We start from the raw sequence: 20,196 nt of genomic DNA, 5'->3' as shown, positions 1-20,196 counted from the left end.
TTCGAGCCACTCGTGCTATACAGACATCGCTTATGGACCAAGATCCCAGAGCTGCCAGACCTACGTCATTTTAGCAAAGCTGAAACTTTGAGGATTGTTAGTATAAAGGGTCTGTTAAGAGGTATGCACATCCACTACCTTGAAAGCGGGGCCGTTTCTGAGGTAGCGCGGAGTGAAGGTGCGTAAAAAACGACCCAACCCACGTTATAGTAGCAAAGTTGGTTTTCAGATATGTTATTAATGATATTATGTAGAATTAAAATTGACTATTGCCAGACCGTTTCCCGGGGCCATTACTTCTGCCAGACGCCTTAAATGTTATAAAAAAATGAGGTCAACTACGTCATAGTAGCAAGCCTAAATTTTATATATGTTATTAAAGGTACAATTTTAAGACCCCCTGTATGCGGACAGACCATTCCGCAGGGCCCTTCGTCCCCTAGACGCCATTAAACTTTCCCTATGAGTGCGAGAGTAAGAGCATTATTCATACACATAAATGAAAAACAATTTAATTAAAAAATAAAAATTGAAAAATTATTGAATACTAACTGACCCGCGCATCTTTGCTTGCGTCACTTAAGAGAGATAGGTCAAAATGTTACATAAACGGGTTATGTAACATTTTTCACTGGTACTCTGCTCCTATTGGTCGTAGCGTGATGATATATAGCTTATAGCTTTTCTCAATAAATAGGCTATCCAACAGTAAAATATTTTTTTATTCGCACCAGTAGTTCCTGAGATTAGCGCGTTCACACAAACAAACAAACTTCTCAGCTTTATAAAATTAGTATAGATTAAAAGTACTTGGAATGTTTAGGAAGATAAGTAACATTATTTTGGGAATTATTTTAAAAATAGATATGGTTTACACTATTCACAAAAATTATGAAAAAAAAATTGTAGTCATTCATCATCATCATCATTATCTGAGCTCTTACTTCCCTCATCAAATTGAATATTTAAATCATCTCCACCGTCGTCTTCATTGTTACTTGAATTCTCTGTTAAAAAAAATGTAGGTAATGATGTTGAAAACAGTTACAAGTAGGTATATTGAAATAATTTATAGTTAAAATAAAATACCTAATTCGTTTTCAAGTGATTCGCTTACGAAACTTGGCAATTGGTCACCATCAAACCACTTAAAATGATAATGGTTATCCTTTAGAACCCACCCTTTATTTGCTGGGCTTAAAATGCTAGGACGCTTTATATGAGCATTACTCCAGACACCCGCAATATAATTTGCTCGTCGAAATTGTTGAAGCAATTCAGATTTACAAGGAGGTAAATTACTTGCGTCGAATTTTTTAACATTTTGCTGGTGGAATTTCTCATTCACATCGCCGACTGTATACGTGTTAATGAAAAGTTGTAGCCGTGCAGCATCTGCATCAATTAATCCGGGAACATTATATAACTCGCAGATTAAATTTTTGAATTACATCAAATATATTTTGTTCCTTCGCTTTATCAATAGATAATTCAACTTCTCCGAATTGAACAAAAGCTTCTCGATATTCTGGCGATTTCTTCAATATTAAATGGTCTGAGCTGAATTGATGTAGATGCTGCACGGCTACAACTTTTCATTAACACGTATACAGTCGGCGATGTGAATGAGAAGAACGAATTAGGTATTTTATTTTAACTATAAATTATTTCGATATACCTACTTGTAACTGTTTTCAACATCATTACCTACATTTTTTTTAACAGAGAATTCAAGTAACAATGAAGACGACGGTGGAGATGATTTAAATATTCAATTTGATGAGGGAAGTAAGAGCTCAGATAATGATGATGATGATGAATGACTACAATTTTTTTTTCATAATTTTTGTGAATAGTGTAAACCATATCTATTTTTAAAATAATTCCCAAAATAATGTTACTTATCTTCCTAAACATTCCAAGTACTTTTAATCTATACTAATTTTATAAAGCTGAGAAGTTTGTTTGTTTGTGTGAACGCGCTAATCTCAGGAACTACTGGTGCGAATAAAAAAATATTTTACTGTTGGATAGCCTATTTATTGAGAAAAGCTATAAGCTATATATCATCACGCTACGACCAATAGGAGCAGAGTACCAGTGAAAAATGTTACATAACCCGTTTATGTAACATTTTGACCTATCTCTCTTAAGTGACGCAAGCAAAGATGCGCGGGTCAGTTAGTATTCAATAATTTTTCAATTTTTATTTTTTAATTAAATTGTTTTTCATTTATGTGTATGAATAATGCTCTTACTCTCGCACTCATAGGGAAAGTTTAATGGCGTCTAGGGGACGAAGGGCCCTGCGGAATGGTCTGTCCGCATACAGGGGGTCTTAAAATTGTACCTTTAATAACATATATAAAATTTAGGCTTGCTACTATGACGTAGTTGACCTCATTTTTTTATAACATTTAAGGCGTCTGGCAGAAGTAATGGCCCCGGGAAACGGTCTGGCAATAGTCAATTTTAATTCTACATAATATCATTAATAACATATCTGAAAACCAACTTTGCTACTATAACGTGGGTTGGGTCGTTTTTTACGCACCTTCACTCCGCGCTACCTCAGAAACGGCCCCGCTTTCAAGGTAGTGGATGTGCATACCTCTTAACAGACCCTTTATACTAACAATCCTCAAAGTTTCAGCTTTGCTAAAATGACGTAGGTCTGGCAGCTCTGGGATCTTACTCTATTACATATGCTGTAACTTTTTATTTTTATTTATTCCTTTATTTCAGGCAACTGAGACCCATATTAATACAATAAACAAAATACAACTTAAAAATACATACAAAATATACCATAATCTAAATGATACGTGAGCCAGGTGTCGCCTGACGCGTGGTGTCGGGTAGCCGCGCGTCGTCTGTACCGCCGGACCACAACACCTCTCGGCCAAAATTCCACCTTCATGAAGGTCGACAGATGCTCAGTAGGCACTCTCACCACAAATGAGTTGAAATTCACATTGTGACAAGACTGCAACTGCTCGATCCTCAGTTTGAAATTGCATTTCAGTTGGACATACTCTACAATGTTTTCGACCTTTGTAGAGTAGTGCAGGCGGGACACGTACAACAGCGTCGCAGGCACGGCTGGACGCAGCAGATGGTTCAGTCCGGTCGGTGCAGTACCGCACTGATTGCGACGAGATGGCTTCCTCTTTTTCTTCTCCACCTTGATGAAGCCATCCTTTTCGCACGTAGCCTCCTTCTTCTTACCCTGATGCGGATTGACGTCTGATCTCATAGTGACATTCTTATCCCCTTTCTGTCGCCACTGTGGTGGTTGTCCAGCTGTTTGGTTGGCGGCAACGGCTGCGTACGCGAGCAGTTTCGGCAGCTAGCGACGACTTAGGACTCGCCGCTTCCAAATTGCCGACGGATTCGTTTTGCGCCCCGCGACGTGTGTTGACGTTGGAGGTGTCGCGTGACTTGCATGACGAAACAGCGCCACGTAACTGCGCCACCTCTTCACGCAATTCACCGATGGTGTTTTTGGACACCTCCAGCATCGACTGCATCTCAGCCAGATTCGACTTTAAGGCGCTGTCTCCACGAGCGAGAGAATCGCGGCGATATTATCGTCGTGCCACGTATTTCTATATACTCTCTATGGAACCGTCTCCACACGGCGATAATATCGCCGCGATACGACGAGTGGCAACGAGCGTGCGAAACGTCAATACATCGTCGCTAGTCGGCCGCGACAAGCAGCGGGTCCGCCGCGCGATCGCGACGAGCGCGCAGCGAGCGCGCTGTCAAATGCGCGTCATTTATTTTCAATGTTGCCTCTTGTTTCGAGAAGCTTTTTAAACAAGGAAAACGTGGGGATACCGTTACGAGTCGCCGCGGAATCGCTGCGACTCGTCGCGATTCTCTCGCCCGTGGAGACAGCGCCTAAGAACGTGATGTCCTTTAACAGCCTGATGTGATGTTCGACGTGGTCGAATGTGACAGGTGGGAGTTTCTGCAGCTTCTTCGCCACAAAGGTCGGCACGTTGTCCGGATCCATTACCTTCAGCAAGGCGATGATATAGCACGCTCTTCTCCGTCCTATCTTTTCTGCGGGATGGCATCTGGTCCAGCTTGCCAAGGGACTGGTATAACAATCTTTTGCCGCTGCTGATGTCCTCTTCTTTGAAATTGGACTTGCAGATCTGCATCACGCTGACCTCGTCCATAGTGTCAATGGCATTTTGAATAAATGCCAACAACTCATTAGCTATAAGTTGGCTACTCATAGCCATGATCACGTGCAACGGCTACGGCCGCGCAAAACACGAATGTTAATAGGTAATGTTCAGAGCCTACTAATGCACGTCCGTATTCGAGCGCGCATCGAACAAGATGCACACACGCAGCATCGTATACGAACCGAACTTATACCCTCATGTGGTATAGATAGGGAGTTTTTAATTGATCAAAGTCACACGTTTTTACCATAGGCATCTTTAAACACTGAAGAACAAAAGCTATTGTTCAAACCCAACAAAAAAATCTAAAACTTCCGTGCTCGTCCAGGCGGCCGCTCAGAACGGTCACGTGGAGGTGATCCGCGCGCTGGTAGAAGCGGGCGCGGACGTGGACGCGGAGGACCGCGACGGCGACCGCGCCGCGCACCACGCGGCCTTCGGCGACGAGCCCGCCGCCCTCCGCGCGCTGGCGGCCGCGGGCGCCGACCTCAGCGCGCGCAACCGCCGCCGCCAGACGCCGCTGCACATCGCCGTCAACAAGGGCCACCTCGGCGTCGTGCGCACGCTGCTGCAGCTCGCCGTGCACCCCTCCCTGCAGGTCAGTGCTCCACGGTACTACATACACGGTACTATATACCAACGACGAGCCCGCCGCCCTGCGCGCGCTGGCGGCCGCGGGCGCCGACCTCAGCGCGCGCAACCGCCGCCGCCAGACGCCGCTGCACATCGCCGTCAACAAGGGCCACCTCGGCGTCGTGCGCACGCTGCTGCAGCTCGCCGTGCACCCCTCCCTGCAGGTCAGTGCTCCACGGTACTACATACACGGTACTATATACCAACGACGAGCCCGCCGCCCTGCGCGCGCTGGCGGCCGCGGGCGCCGACCTCAGCGCGCGCAACCGCCGCCGCCAGACGCCGCTGCACATCGCCGTCAACAAGGGCCACCTCGGCGTCGTGCGCACGCTGCTGCAGCTCGCCGTGCACCCCTCCCTGCAGGTCAGTGCTCCACGGTACTACATACACGGTACTATATACCAACGACGAGCCCGCCGCCCTGCGCGCGCTGGCGGCCGCGGGCGCCGACCTCAGCGCGCGCAACCGCCGCCGCCAGACGCCGCTGCACATCGCCGTCAACAAGGGCCACCTCGGCGTCGTGCGCACGCTGCTGCAGCTCGCCGTGCACCCCTCCCTGCAGGTCAGTTCTCCACGGTACTATAGGCCAACGACGAGTCCGCCGCCTGCGCGCCCTGGCGGCCGCGGGCGCCGGCTGCAGCTCGCCATGCACCCCTCCCTGCAGGTCAGTGCTCCACGGTACTATAGCCCAACCACTTACGAGAGAGCCGCGTATGCAAGGTTCACGAAAGTATACACGATTCCTTATTGAGGATATCAATGGCCCATGCGCCTGTTGGCGTTGCTGATTTAGTCAATTTGAAACACACAAGACTTTAAATTATAACCTTGTTATATCTTGCGTGCCAGAGCTATCTGCTAAGTTGTCGTAACTATAGCTCTCGTCCTGTATTTTGTGCTAATTAGACTAAATGCAGTTCTTTAAAATGTTGTCATTGATAGCCGAATGAATCAACTAAGCTAGCGTAAAATACGTCCGCACCAATTTCATGTTTAACGATAAACTCTTCTTGTTACTTTTCGATTCTTGCCTATTGGTTTGTCACTTCCGATAGTGATCTTCGTATATAGAATCCAACCCGCAACCAATATTAAAAACTTGTTATTATGCCCTGTTGTCGAAATACAACTAGGAAGGTTATTGATGCACCGTAAAAAACGGACTAAAAATACGTTGTCCACGCAGTGGTTAAGACGGTCGCCACACCACTCTCCGTGCCTCGAGAGGTTGTGGGCGATTCCCACACGGAACAAATATATGTGTGATCCACAGATAGTTGTTACAGGTCTTGTAGTGCGGCAGTTGTCTTTAAAAAATATTCATTAAGTAAAAGTTTGTTAACCACTTTAATATGGTAAACCCATCGAAAACGACCTTCATGAAATTCAAACTAAAAAAATTCAAGAAATCGTGTCCAAACTTTAATCCCTTTATTTGAATCTCAATGCTTTTATGAAAGTGAATAATATGATACATTTTATATTCATCCCCTATTCTATTCGAAAATATGTATATGTATCTGTATGCGACATTACTGACTTTATTATTTTCATAATTTAGTTTTATTTTTTGGATACTCTTTGTTTTCAACAAAATTAGACAACAGCTGAACAACATAGTTGATCGATTTATTTTTAAAATTGATTTAGAATAATGTCATTCAAGCGGTTTGTATCGCGGTCAAACATGCTACTTATATCGTAGGCGATTGGTGATTTAGCGTTTGACTTCGCACACTTAAAAACGCTAAAAGCATCGATTGTGTCAGTTTTTAAAAGCTCGACCCAGCAAGTGAACGCTGCACTCCGCACACTTTGGAGATGGATCGATTTGGCATCTAGGGAACAAGCATTGTAGCGCTAAATCACGTGATCTAGAATGGGGATAGTTGTTAAAACGTGTGATTGCGAGATCGCGGCCGAAAACGGAGTCGCCAAAATGCGATACAGCATCGATACAGTCGACGATTGCCGATATTTCACAGTACATTGCTTTGGTCGTTGAGAAAATGATATATTCGTGTCTCGTAGTGTACACAATGTAACTTTTTCTTATGTGCATATCTCAAATTTGTATAGCCATTGCCTCCCTAAATAATTTAAACACGATTATGTTTTTAAATATTTACAGATGTAGATTTTCACCTTGTATCTTTTGTGTTTAACCATATATTAGTAAGTTAGTAACACATACACGACACACACCTATATAAACCGTAATTCCATATTTGAGACTTTGTCTCTGATTTTATGCCTAACATGACGACACAGACTATTACACAATTGCGTAATAGCCTGAAACAAATCCGGTAACTGATTTCACGTGCGTTTCGGATATCCCTATTATTTTAGTTGCTCGGAGGTGAGTCGAATTCAGCAATTACCTGTATTAGTGGGGGATTACACCAGACAGTAGTAATGCCATCAAAAACATTCTGTAAAAACCTCAAGTCTCGCCGTAAAAAGTTGTGAGATCTATATAATACCAAGTCGATTAATCTATTTAGTCTCTACTTAAAGGACCTTCTGTCTTAAGTTATTACGTATGTTATTATCATGCCAATTAAAAAAAAAATACCTCTATAACAAATAGACCGACCTGGCCATCGCATGATTTGATTATTAGTATGTATCACACTACACAGCACGACAAGAAGTTAATGCTCCTGAAATGTTAATAATGGCGAATTTGTGTTTTCTTGCGATGACCAAGTCGATCTATTTGTTTTAAAGGTATTTTTTTTTAAATTGGCATGATAATAACATACGTAACAACTTAAGACAGAAGGTCCTTTAAGTAGAGACTAAATAGATTAATCGACTTGGTATTATATAGATCTCACAACTTTTTACGGCGAGACTTGAGGTTTTTACAGAATGTTTTTGATGGCATCTCACTTCTTTTTGTAGAGCGAACATAAGTCCAATTTGTATGGAAAGACGTTTTTTTTCCATAATTCAACATATTTTCTTATGGGAATGTTGTTCAGTTTCATGGGCTAAACACCCTTACCCACCCTTTACCCCCTCTCGTTATGCCTCATATTGTAGGTACCTATTTACACCTATTTATTTTATTTTCTACAGTAATCATAATTCATTAACTGCAAATGTAACCTTGTAATCTTATACATTTATATGGGATTATAAAGTTATTGTTGCAGTTGGTGTATTTAGAAAACTGGACCGAAATTAGAAAATATTAAATTTTTCCCATGATTAAGACACTAAACCCTATTTGTATTCTAAATTTTAAGCTTCTAGGTCTGCTAGAAGTACCTTAGACTTTTGATGATCGGTGAGTCAGTGAGTCAGTGAATCAGTGAATCAGTGAGTGACAAAATTCAAAATTTTAACAAATTGTCATTCTTAAACTACTGTTTCAAATTGATTGGAATTTTAAATATACCGTGTTTATACAATGACTGATTAGTTGCTGAAAATTCAGGCTTCTTGTTTTATCCACAACGAAATTATAGGGGTGTCAAAAATAGCCCGAATTGCTTCGAGAAAAGGATGTTACGGCCGTGCCGCTTTTTTTTTGCTCGACTTGCGGGGGCACTTCCGTGCCCCCAGATCTAACGTTACATACGTATATAAGCATTACTTTTCAAGGTACGTGCTTTTCACGGTTACTAAATGACTGAAGTATTATTTTTGAATTTTTCGGAAATTACTTTTACTTATTACCGCAAAAATAAGTATACTCCATGTGATTAAATAAAAAATAGTTGGTACTGATTCGAATCGTTGTCCTAACCAAGTTTATTGTCTTTAAAAGGCGAATGGAATCAAAGATTTACATAGTAATTTATTAGTGGTTTACTGTCGATTTCCATTTATCTACTGCAGAAAACATGGGCTGCGTGCTTTCAATAATGAAATGTGTGTGCGCTGGGGTTGTCATTATTTTTTCGCAAACCTTATCACGCAAGCCTTGCTTGCCTGCCTTTAGTTGAAGAACGTATAAGAGTTTTGTTTGTTTAAGTTCTCAGAACATCGTAATTATTTATATCCGTAGCTTTTTTGCTTGTATCTATTCCTCTTAATCATTTCTATGTCGAAGCAATTTAGCAAGGTATAATACTCACAGTCGTTAATTTTGTTTTCCTTGAGGATACTGTTGAAAACCTTATCAAAGGAAGACTTATTTTAATGCTCAGAATTTAAAACCAAGTCACGAACTGATCATTGATATTAATGTCTATTCTGTTCCGATCACGAGAACATCGTATACGGCAGTAAATAGTTTGTCCGAGATAGATCCCGTATACATTAACAGTGTTACTGACTTATACAGCTCTCAGCGGAGTCCAAATATCGAGTATTGGTTTGAAATCGAACGTGCAGAATCAAATGCAATCCAGTACTCTTCCCTATTAAAAGCTTTCACGAGATCTGTGAATGCTAAATTGTCTTTTGTTACTGGCTTGCTAGGAATCTATGACAATGTGCGGAGCTGAATGATTTTGAACAATTTCGCATATTTTCTGCAAGCACTGCCTCAAAAGTTATGTCTGAGACCTTTTTTTAGAGAATTATTTGCAAAGGTAGTATTTTCTTTTGATGTCTTTGTTAATTATCCTTTAACAGACTCTTACCTTGAAATGATAGACCATTATACTAAGTACAAATCAGTCATATGTACTTTATTTATAAAAGTTCAAAGAAAAACGTGGTTATATTTATGACTTAAACATTTGTATTACTTTTAAAATAAGCTTCTCTCGGTGGTTTTTGCCCCATTCAGTCTGTCACAAAGATTCCGTTCCCGCGGGTACTGCACATTGTTCCGGCATGAAAAGTCACTTTGAATGTTCTGTGGCCTTTTGGTCACTTATTTGCTTTGCTATGTGGATTACTTTAATTGTTTAAAGCACTAACGTAAATAATATATTTCAACCCATTGGTAGGTAAATAGTGGATGCTGAATAGTACTAATACTTTCTTATTTATTATATGAGTATCTGTCCGTTAAATTGTAGGTGTCAGACAAATTTTCACGCGGGCGAAACCGCGTGCAAAAGTTAGTACTTTGTGTAAAACACTGTATTTTTTTGCATCATCACATAATAATCGTATGATCGATTTAATGATGTTGCTAACAACAGAACTGGTTCCTACATTTAGCACATCCAAGACATAACCAAGTAACTAGACAACCGAACTCTCCTAAAAAAAAATCGTTTGTGTTGACTATTACTTAGAGATTTGTTCATTCTATTAAGGAAAATACGTGAGCGGTATATAGGTAAGTACGAGAAGCTCATTCCTCGTCTAATATACGTAGAGAAATTGTACCACAAGCGAAGGGAAAACGAACGAGGTTAGTTCAGTATCTTTGATAAGGCTCCCTGTATTTTCGTATTCGAACTAAGAGTACTTCAGCGAAGGAGAAATCTAACTATGTTATTTGTTTAGATGTTCTCGAACACGAAGCGAAGCAGTTGGCGTGGCACAGTTAGCTAGCTACTTATTAAACTTACCCGTTTGTTTTCTTACTTTGTGATTTAATTACACTCAAGCGCTTTACTCGTATTTTCGTTTAAGTTATTTCAAAGAAAAGCCGTAATACTACATTTTTCTTTTAATGAAAAATGTATTGCAGCTCCATTTGCACAGTGTAATTGATTACGCTGTTTAACCAAAGGGCACTTGAACTATCGGGGAAGTCTTAACTACGCTATTTGTTTAGACGCTGTCTCGAACATTAATCCTCATCTTATCCAACGCTCGGCTTGGTATTTCCCGGGACCCGTGTCTCTTGGACTTTTAATCTAGACGAGTCGAGTTTCAGTCGGTAATGAGTGTAGCGACGCTCTCAGACATGCGGTCTCCATAATTGCCAAACTTTGTGCCGCCCTAGACCCCGCACCCCTCCGCTTGTCGTGCTCCATTGTTCGCATGGTAACGCGTGCGGTAGATGCCTTTACTCAAAGCCACTTGTAAGTTCACACTAAATTAAGGATGATTATGTGCGATAGAGTTATAAATTATCCCTTTCTCTCATGTTAGATACACGCGACACCGTCAGCTATACGTGTCTGTACTGTGACTATAGCTATCATATAATTTAATGGTAGCGGCCTACACTGTTCTTGAGTTTATGCGTAGCAATAGTTTACACGCTTTCCCTTCACGCTCATTCGGAAGTTATGTGGGCTTGGTCTCTCGTCAAGCTAGACTCCGTTACGGGCGCTATGTTAGGAAGAAACAACACCTGGTGTGTAAGTGTGTGGGTGTGGGATCATAATTTATTTCAAACTTATTTTTGAAAAACATTATTGTACAAAACATTGAAATATTGCATTAACCTCGGTTTATTATCATTATTGGTATTGCTTGACAGCATTCCTATATTTATTTCTCTCTTAGAAACCCGAATTCCCTTTGAAAATTACCGCATTGAAATAATAAATACTTGTGAGATTTCATTTAACTCAGCTCATAAATATTTTTGGAACATAAAGCTCATGAAGTTTGTGAAATTGTTTCGTGAAGTATTCTGATGCGAACTTATCTCTGAAATCTTTGTTTAATTATATAACTATTCTCTCAAGCTACAGCCATATTGAAGCGCAATTGGGCGTAAAGCTATTTAAATCTGAATAGGGCATTGTGAAGGCGCGTCACCTTGATTCAGCGACGAGTCTCGTCCTTAATAAAGTTAGAGTGCCGTCGCTCGCGGACACCCATTCTGCCCGCGCCGCCCACCGTTGCCTCGGGCGTCTCTCGAAATCTTCTTGTACGGGCTAAATGCCTCACTTCAACCTTTACACTCCACTACCTAGTTTATGTGCAATGGACCGAACGTATTCGTATTAGACACAAAGGGACACTGATTACTTTGATTGTCTAACCGTACGTCTGCTATTATACCAATCAGATTACCCAATGCAGCATAATATTTGAGGTAAATTTGCAACCAAATTATTAGTTATGTAAGTTATGTATACATTAACTTTTACCCATACTATATTTGAGAAGCTAATGAACTACTAGGTATATAATAATATGCTGTCTGAGAAATAACACAATTATCAATAGAGGGATACTTTGAACATAGACCACATCAGCACAACAAATAGATCGTAATTGGGTTCCCGGTAGCATAGTCGGAGATGTATACGGTGCAGATTTAGTTATGTGTGCTCAATATTACATTGCTTTGTTACGCCTTAGAAGACGGTGTCAGAAGTCAGCAGAGGCGTCTGTTACGTAAATATCGGCTGGGCGTGTTGCGAATAGGACAGAATACACGATGAGGGGAGGACGAAAGTATGTCCCGTTTATTCTGTGTAAGTAAATGTATTCAACAACGAGTTAAAATAAGTTTATGTTCACTTCTATACGTGACAGAAAAGTCAATAGTACACCCAAAAGTTTTAGAGCCGCATTTAACCTTTCAGATCCTTTTGGTAATAATAATAAATTAGTGATAAAAAATCGGTCCTCATTATAAATCCCGCAGTTTCCGACGTAAGTACGGCGCGAACGACGGTCAATATTGCTGACGTCCCATTAAAATCTAATTTGCGTTAAACTTAAAGCGAGACTTTCAGTATTAAAGCTTTTCTTTTACATCGCTACTGCTTCAACGACTTCACTTTTTTGTCGATTTTCTCTGAAGCAGGTACTCGGTGATTGCAAATTGAAAGAGGGGTAACGTTGAAGTGTATCTCACGACGAGATATTTTTTTTTGTAAAAATATCAAGGTTAATTAACAACAGAGTAGATAATTTTCTATTTGTTTAATATATTTTATGAGATAAAAGTTGAGCACGAACGTTCACCACGAAACGGAAATTCACAGCCCTTCCATTTCTGGTTATGCGTCGATTTATATTCTGCGCCCACTCGCCGCCTGAGAAATCTCATGTTGGAGGTGCTCTTTCAATTTGAATCGGAACACTCGGATCGGGGAATAATGTATTTCGGTATCGACCCTCCGTTCGGTACGGATCCTCCTGTTTATCGCCGCTCTCATTTATTCGGGCGTCGTCGCGCCTTTATTTTTTCAACACAAACTCGGTGTCGCGCTGTTTATCCGTCGCGCGATACTATTAGCAGGGTCTTTGTTTTGAGAGGCAGTCAGATTGCGTCTCCTTGACTAAAGGATAATTGAATTGTCACACTACTACATGTGTCCCACAAAAAGTATTTTTAAGCTTTTATCATCCCAACGATGTTATATTTATTCCTTTTCATCTGTTTTCTTCCTTTTACCTTGAATTTCTTTCATCTCGGGGATAACAGTTTTGGGTTGACATATAAAACAATACTTTTATACCGCCTATTTCTTCAATTTTAGTTTGGCCTGTTTGGAGCGTTTTTGTTACAGAATAATATCATTTCAACTCTGGTGAAAGCTACATGTTTTCTTTTTTCACATAAATCAGCAATATTTGATGTTCCAAATCAACTGACACAATTAGAGGTAGGGGTTGTTATGCTTAACTAAGTCAGCCTTTTTTCATTAACAAATTGTATGTATTACCAATTGTATACTAACATTTTAAACTTTACTAGATTTCGAAGGGTATGTCCTGGATTTTGGGGCAGTTATTTTTTTGCATAGGGTCTATGTCAAAAAATGGCATTATAATAAGTTCCCCCGGTAGTAGCTACGTTGCTTCAGACAGACTGACACATATGGTCTAACTTATGATATAACATCCCTGTTTTAGCGTCGAAAGTTAAAGAGTACCAGTAGAAGACTATTTTGCTAAAGTCATTTACAAAAAATCCTTTCTGTCTGTCAGCGACTAAGCGCAGAGAACTGTGTTGCCTGCAGTCGCCTTTATTTATCGAGCAATTGAACGATGTACTGAATTGTGCTCGAGTCTTTGAGAAAAATTGCTTTTGTGGTTAGAAACGACATTACATAGACACACGATAAAATATTTCATAGATTTCGTTTGCATGGAAACAAAAAAGTTTAGTTTTTGGATAATGTTAACGAGAACAAGAGCAGTTCGACGATTGCCTCATTTAGCATTCGAGTCGCGATGCGGATATCCTGCGGACCCTTAACCCGCGCCCTATTTCTCCTATTCCGAGGACTATTTACGTCGTTTTGTTTGATAATCTGCTATTGTTTCGTTGGGCAACGCGGCGTCCCTGTGAGAATTATGCGAGCTATCTATAGAGAACGTGGATAGCGTGCGAATATGTAATGAAATAACTACCATCCCGCGGCTCTGTTTGCGTTTCGTTGTTTTTAAAGATGCTGTTAGTTATTATTTTAATATTAATCTGCCACTTAAAAACACAATAAACAAAATTATCAATAATAGATAGAGTTGTCTTACCATGTCTTTTTCTTGTGTTCTACTTGCGTGGATTTTAAAGGTGCGATCTCTATGAAACTTCTTGTGCATTTTACGAAACAGTTATACTTATTATGACTAATATGATACAAAAATATTTTTCAACTGCGGTCCGTCGTCTCGGCGATCCATAAACTGCGCAGTTCTTATTCGGTGTAAGTTTTAGCAACTTCGTAAACTTTATGTTTTGACAATGCACTTATTTTTCGTACATTTTCTCAGTTTTGGTCATGAAAGCTATGAATCGAACCGGAAACTAGTTTTCATGCTACATTTTTTTGACAATAAATTCTTTGTAATCTCCTCCCTTGACAAACTGTTCTACGATGTGATTCGTCCATACGATTCATGAAGCCATTTCATTTCCGTTTATATGCCTATTTGTATTCTCTCTTCCTTCGCGGTTAGAGAAATCTCTATACTGAGATGCTCTTTCAATTTGAATCGAAACGGCCGAATTGGGGGAATAATTTATTTGGAAAGCTACTTTTTTATTCAGAACAGCTCTCTATGCTTAACTTCTTTGGGTGTTTTCGTTGTTGTTAGTTATTCGGTAACTATTTGTAAGTTTAATATCTATATTTCGCTGCCTACCAAAAAAGAAAAAAATGAAGCATTCAATAAAATAGTATTATATGTATACTATATATATGAAATAGTTATTCCCGAGGATGTTGACTAAAGTTGTAATACATACCTATGTGTATATTGTTCCAATTTATTTCGGTCGTTTCGGACTCGAGAGCCGAAATTAAATTGCGACCCCAAAGCTGTTGTTTATTTATATTATGCCACTTCTATGTATTAACTTCTACCTTTTACATATTCTGTAGGCCTCCCTACGTGTATCAAAACGTAATTTAATAGAGTATAAAACACTTAACTGTTTTGGTGGCGGGTAGGGGATCGTTGAGTGAACAGAGCATGCATACTTTGTGTGTATAATTTGTACTTGTATCAGCTTAACGCTGGATTAATCGTGTAACGAGCGCGTATGTACCCGGAGCCGCAGATCTGGAGCGCGCTCGGGTTGCTGACATTGCATTAAAAGGTGGAGCGTGACCGTCTGCGCATTACCCGGCTTCGACTTAGGTTTGTTCCATGCCTCGACTCAACCGTCTTATTGAAATCTAATTTTCGTTAATCCTCGGAACGAGTCCGCCCGACGAGGCAAAGCCATTGCCAATAATATTGTCGTTGTTATTACTCCTTGGAATGCATTTCATTCCTTTTACATCGAAATGCTATGTTAATGCTTCTAGTGTACCATATGAGATTTCTTTTATAGACATTTTCTTCTATTTAGCTAAATGATTAGTGAATTGTAGATGAAAATATCCTCCACTGATTATATAGACGCAAATATGGACTACTCTTATAAGCGTTTGTTTCTTTTAAACCTTTGAGTTGTTAACAATTTTATTACTTCAAACTTAATCGTTAGAAGATTTAATGTAAAATTTATTTCCACTTCGCCCACGCGAAAAAAATTCTCGTGGTAGGTACCCGTTGCGGTAATCCATAATATATAAATAATAATTATTTGGGTGAAAGAGTTACAAACAATAACTTCTCAATACAAACTGTCACATCTACACTGTATTAAGGTACTCAAAAATCTTTAGATTATGACATTGCTGACTTTAAATCTGTTTTATTTCTCTCAGCGTGTCAAGAGTGAATTAAGAAGAACGAAATTGTTGGAATTTGTGATGTTAGTTCGTTTGCAATAGGACGTATGACAGGCGGTTAATTTACCCACGGCTTCTCTGCTTGCTGCTCGGAGCGGTCTTGCGGCGCGAGGCGCTACAGTCTGATTTATGTTATTTGCACCTAAAGCGGAATTAATGGCTTTATTACTCTTCTCTGTTTGCTGATCTCGAATGCCGAGCTTCGTCCGCGTCCACAACTCCGTTTGAACAGCCGAAAAGCCCTTTTGAATCAGCGGTTCGGCAAACACGTAATGTATTCGTATGTAACGTTTTGGCAAATTTCAACATTTGCGATTCTATTCCGTAAGTCTTAAGATTAAACGCTGAGTTTTATATTTCATACTATAACAGGAATACGGCGTGTATGTGTTAAGTTGAACAGCGCTAGGAGTTTATAGTGAGTGCGGTAAGTTCGGCTGGGTTTCATTATAGAACGTCATAATTCATGTGTGAGTAATATCTTGTGTGGCACACATTCTCTTGCGGCGCGCCAGTGCGCGGCCCCAGGTGAAAAATTTGAGCACGGCCTCGTTGTGCCGTGAGCTTAGTGTTTTATCTCGGCTTAGCGTTACGAGGATTTGTGGCTCGCTAAGTAAGGTTTTATGTCCCTGGAACACCAGCAAGTTAGCTCCCTAGATAAAAGTCTATCTTTTCTCCAGCCCCAGACAAGTTTTCTCATAATAAAATGTCATGTGATGTATGAGGCGAACATTTTTGTTTATCCGATTTGCTAAACTAACAATGAACTTAAATTAATGCAAACAATAAAATTTTACCTGGCGAGAATGAGCCGGGCGTAACAACAAGCTGCAGGTGGATTTCCTGCACAATCCTAGTTGCGCCGGAATCACTGGTCGTAAATAACACGTCGCATTCGTGCTTCCTTTCTTCTACTTTAGTGAGAGAACCTTCCGATTTGTTAGCTTTAGTTGTATATCATGAAACTTAGCATGCTAACTGTATTACTTCTTATTTGTACACGTCATAAAGTAACCCTTTTCTTATGACGGATATTTTCCAAGAAGTATAACTTGGGAGTCTTAACTGAAACGTATGTTATTGTTTCGGCCATTATATTGCAAGGTAGTTTTTGGCAATTGATGTTGTCTGCATAATATGGATATGTAGCGTGATGTTTAAGACGTGTATTCGCGATATTGGTGAATATTGTGCACAAGGTCACACGACGTGTCTCTTATCGGTGTAATGAAGTGGCTTTACCTTTCTAGAGAAAGTTAACCGTGGTCTTGAAGACAGCGGTCAACTCACAAGTCCATGCAAACTTATGCAATTATTGATTGTTCCCTGCTTGGGTTTATGATATCGCGTGTTGTTTCGTCTTCTGCTGTCTTAAAAGTAACAGAAAAAAAAAAGATAATCAATATTGATTGTAAACAGAACACTAGAATTCAACTAAAGCTATAATTCACATCAGTTATTTGTTACTGTCAAAAAAACACCCTTTAGTTTGTTGCAATGTGTTCCCTTCATGTGCTTATTAAACAAAATATTTTACCTCAATAATTTCTTTGTTATTAAAACGTGGTACATTTATGTAAAATTGGACTAGAAGTGTTGTATCAAAGCGGTGGAGTGGAATGCAGGCGACGTGCCGCTCAGTGTTGTGTGTCGACGTTGTCGGTTAGAGAGCTCGCAGGCGGCAAACCATGCTCGCAGTTGCAAGCGTACGTACGGAATGCGGAATAGTCTACGGTTACACCTCGCATCTCCCAAATAATTTATATCTATGCGATTGTTCGTAACTCAGGTGAAATATACGCCAGTCTAGTGCTTTATTGCCACACGACCTGTGTTTGGAATGGACATGAATTGAAATAGACGTGTATTGTGGGCATAATGAACGCATGAAGACACATATTCGTAGTTACTGCTTGCTCGCTTGTTAGAAACAAAGTTTGTTAATTTTAAACACATTTTGACTTAGTATAAGACTAAGTCAAAATGTGTTAGACTTAGAATAATCATGATAACGATGTGGTTAAAGTATTTTTTTACAAAAAAACCGAAGAGCTGTAAAAATATAATGGAAGCTTCTTAACCAGAGTGCTTAGTGCGAGTATGTTTTACTATAACAAGATCGACACGTTTATGACCCTTGTCGTCCCTTTCGTTCGTTCGCTCTCTCCAAACTCTTAGCCAATATACCATACGAGGTAAACTACCGCTATAACCGCTAAATATGCTTCAGAAACCGGGCATATGAGCGGTTATCGTTACGAGACAGGTTTTGTTGTATTTTAGAATATAGAAAGTTATAGAAACGATGAAATAAAATAATCTAATTTATCAGCCCTTTGTCTTGAAGCCGCTCTGTTAGCCCAGTCGTCGGACGCGAATTGTCTGTGTCGATTGTTTATTGTTTACTTCGTTAGCCGAGTCTCTATCTCTACCCGCACACACGTTGCTCCAACGAACTTTGATCGTGTTATGTTCGCGGAGATAAATATTTTTTCCAAAAAGTGGAAGCACCGCGCAGCAATATTGACAGAAAACGATTCTAGTTTCTAACATAATAGCATGATCAAACAACAACGAGATGACATGATGGCGTATTCACAACGAATTTATTATTAACACGATGTTTCTTAGTTGTGGATATAGGCTTTTCCTCGAAAGCGTATAAGGCACCATCTGCGCTTAGCACAACCTCGTCTCACGTAAATTTATGAACGCTTTCAACGTGTGCCACCTGACCTGGCGAACGACATTTTGCCGGACAAATGTCCCTCTGTCTCCATTTATATTGGATACTTATTCTAACGCAATGACTATTTGTTAACTAATAACTGAGCTCTATGAAAACTTTATACAAATTTATATTTTCTGTGATTATTCGCCGTTGCCCCAGTTTTATACTCACACAAAGTAGAAACTCAAGACCCGGTAGCTGTACTTATAAACATCATAATTGGTAGAATATTCATAGCAAAAGATAGCAACAACGGGTAGATTTATTCATTTTTTAATTCGTTGTGCAGCGCTTGTTTGCTCTTTTTCTACAAAAATATTGTGAGAAGAAAGATTTGATTTCAAAGAAAAATCTCCACTTTCTTTCTTCTGAATTAAAATGAAAATTTCACTTTACGGTTGCGTTTAATTGCATTGGAATCCTCGCTCGCTTCTAAGACGAAGTCCTTATAGAAAAACTTTTTTAATATCAAGCGTTACAGTGTCCTTCCGATCGGAAACACCTATCAGAGACAGTGAAAACAAAAGGCTTTTTGTATGGGAGCATCGCAAGTAGAATTGTGTTCCCAACCGGGCTGCGAATAAAATTTATAGCGAAATGTAATGCCGTCCTGGGGGATTCTTGTGCTTGTGAGATTCGACTCTCCCTCTGCACGACACTATCTCGCATCTTATAGACCAACCTTGCTTTTCTATTAAATAAATTAACTCTAAATCCATTAGAGCTCGTATACATTGGTTCAGAATTTCTTTACTTCTTATTGGATCTTATAATTTATTAGCCAGTGGTGTGTGGCCACAAAGACATTACTGAAGAATAAACTTACGAGATTTCTTCATTTTTAGGAGCATTTAAAATACATTTAACTAGCTGACCCGCGCAGCTCCGCTCACGCTTTCTTGTTTTTATTTAATACAGCGCATTTTCAAATTTATTCAACTTTTACACCTCTGGACTTCCACAAATAATTCAAGACCAAAATTAGCCAAATCGGTCCAGCTGTTCTCGAGTTTTAGCGAGACTAACGAACAGCATTTTTTTTTTATATATAGATTGGATATAAAGAAACAATAAAAATAAAGCGTAAAATGCTAAGAGTGGAGTATTATTCTAGCGCTACAGTCACAGCCGGTGCGTGAAACAAGAGGTAGCAGCAAAGCGATTGTAGAGCTATCGTACACCGTGCCCGGCTAGATTTAGTTTACAGAGATACGCTCCACTTTAATGTCCAACCTCTTGGTACGGCACGTTGGTTCCGTCGCTGTATATACCTCTGCACTTGTGTACCTATATGCCTCGTCTTATCGCTCCGTGTTTGTTTTTACTGCACTAATTGACGTTGTTTGCTCAGTTATTTCGCGTCGCTATCTTGCGGAAAATGCACATGCCATCAAAAACATTCTGTAAAAACCTCAAGTCTCGCCGTAAAAAGTTGTGAGATCTATATAATACCAAGTCGATTAATCTATTTAGTCTGTACTTAAAGGAACTTCTGTCTTAAGTTATTACGTATGTTATTATCATGCCAATTAAAAAAAAATACCTTTAAAACAAATAGACCGACCTGGCCATCGCATGATTTGATTATTAGTATGTATCACACTACACA

At 39.8% G+C, this 20,196-nt stretch overlaps 1 protein-coding gene across 2 annotated transcripts in view; it reads left to right on the top strand.

Annotated features, from left to right (window-relative positions):
- Positions 1-20,196, top strand: part of mib1 (E3 ubiquitin-protein ligase mind bomb 1) — a 141,706-nt gene that overhangs the window by 6,676 nt on the left and 114,834 nt on the right. For both annotated transcript variants that reach the window (XM_076136297.1, XM_076136296.1), the window contains exon 10: positions 4,531-5,397. In XM_076136297.1, the coding sequence (XP_075992412.1) occupies positions 4,531-5,397 (867 nt within the window). The remainder of the gene's footprint in view (positions 1-4,530; positions 5,398-20,196) is intronic.

This window comes from Anticarsia gemmatalis, chromosome 3 (genome assembly GCF_050436995.1).
Source record: "Anticarsia gemmatalis isolate Benzon Research Colony breed Stoneville strain chromosome 3, ilAntGemm2 primary, whole genome shotgun sequence".
NCBI lineage: Eukaryota > Metazoa > Arthropoda > Insecta > Lepidoptera > Erebidae > Anticarsia > Anticarsia gemmatalis.
This window is presented reverse-complemented; position numbering and strand designations above follow the sequence as displayed.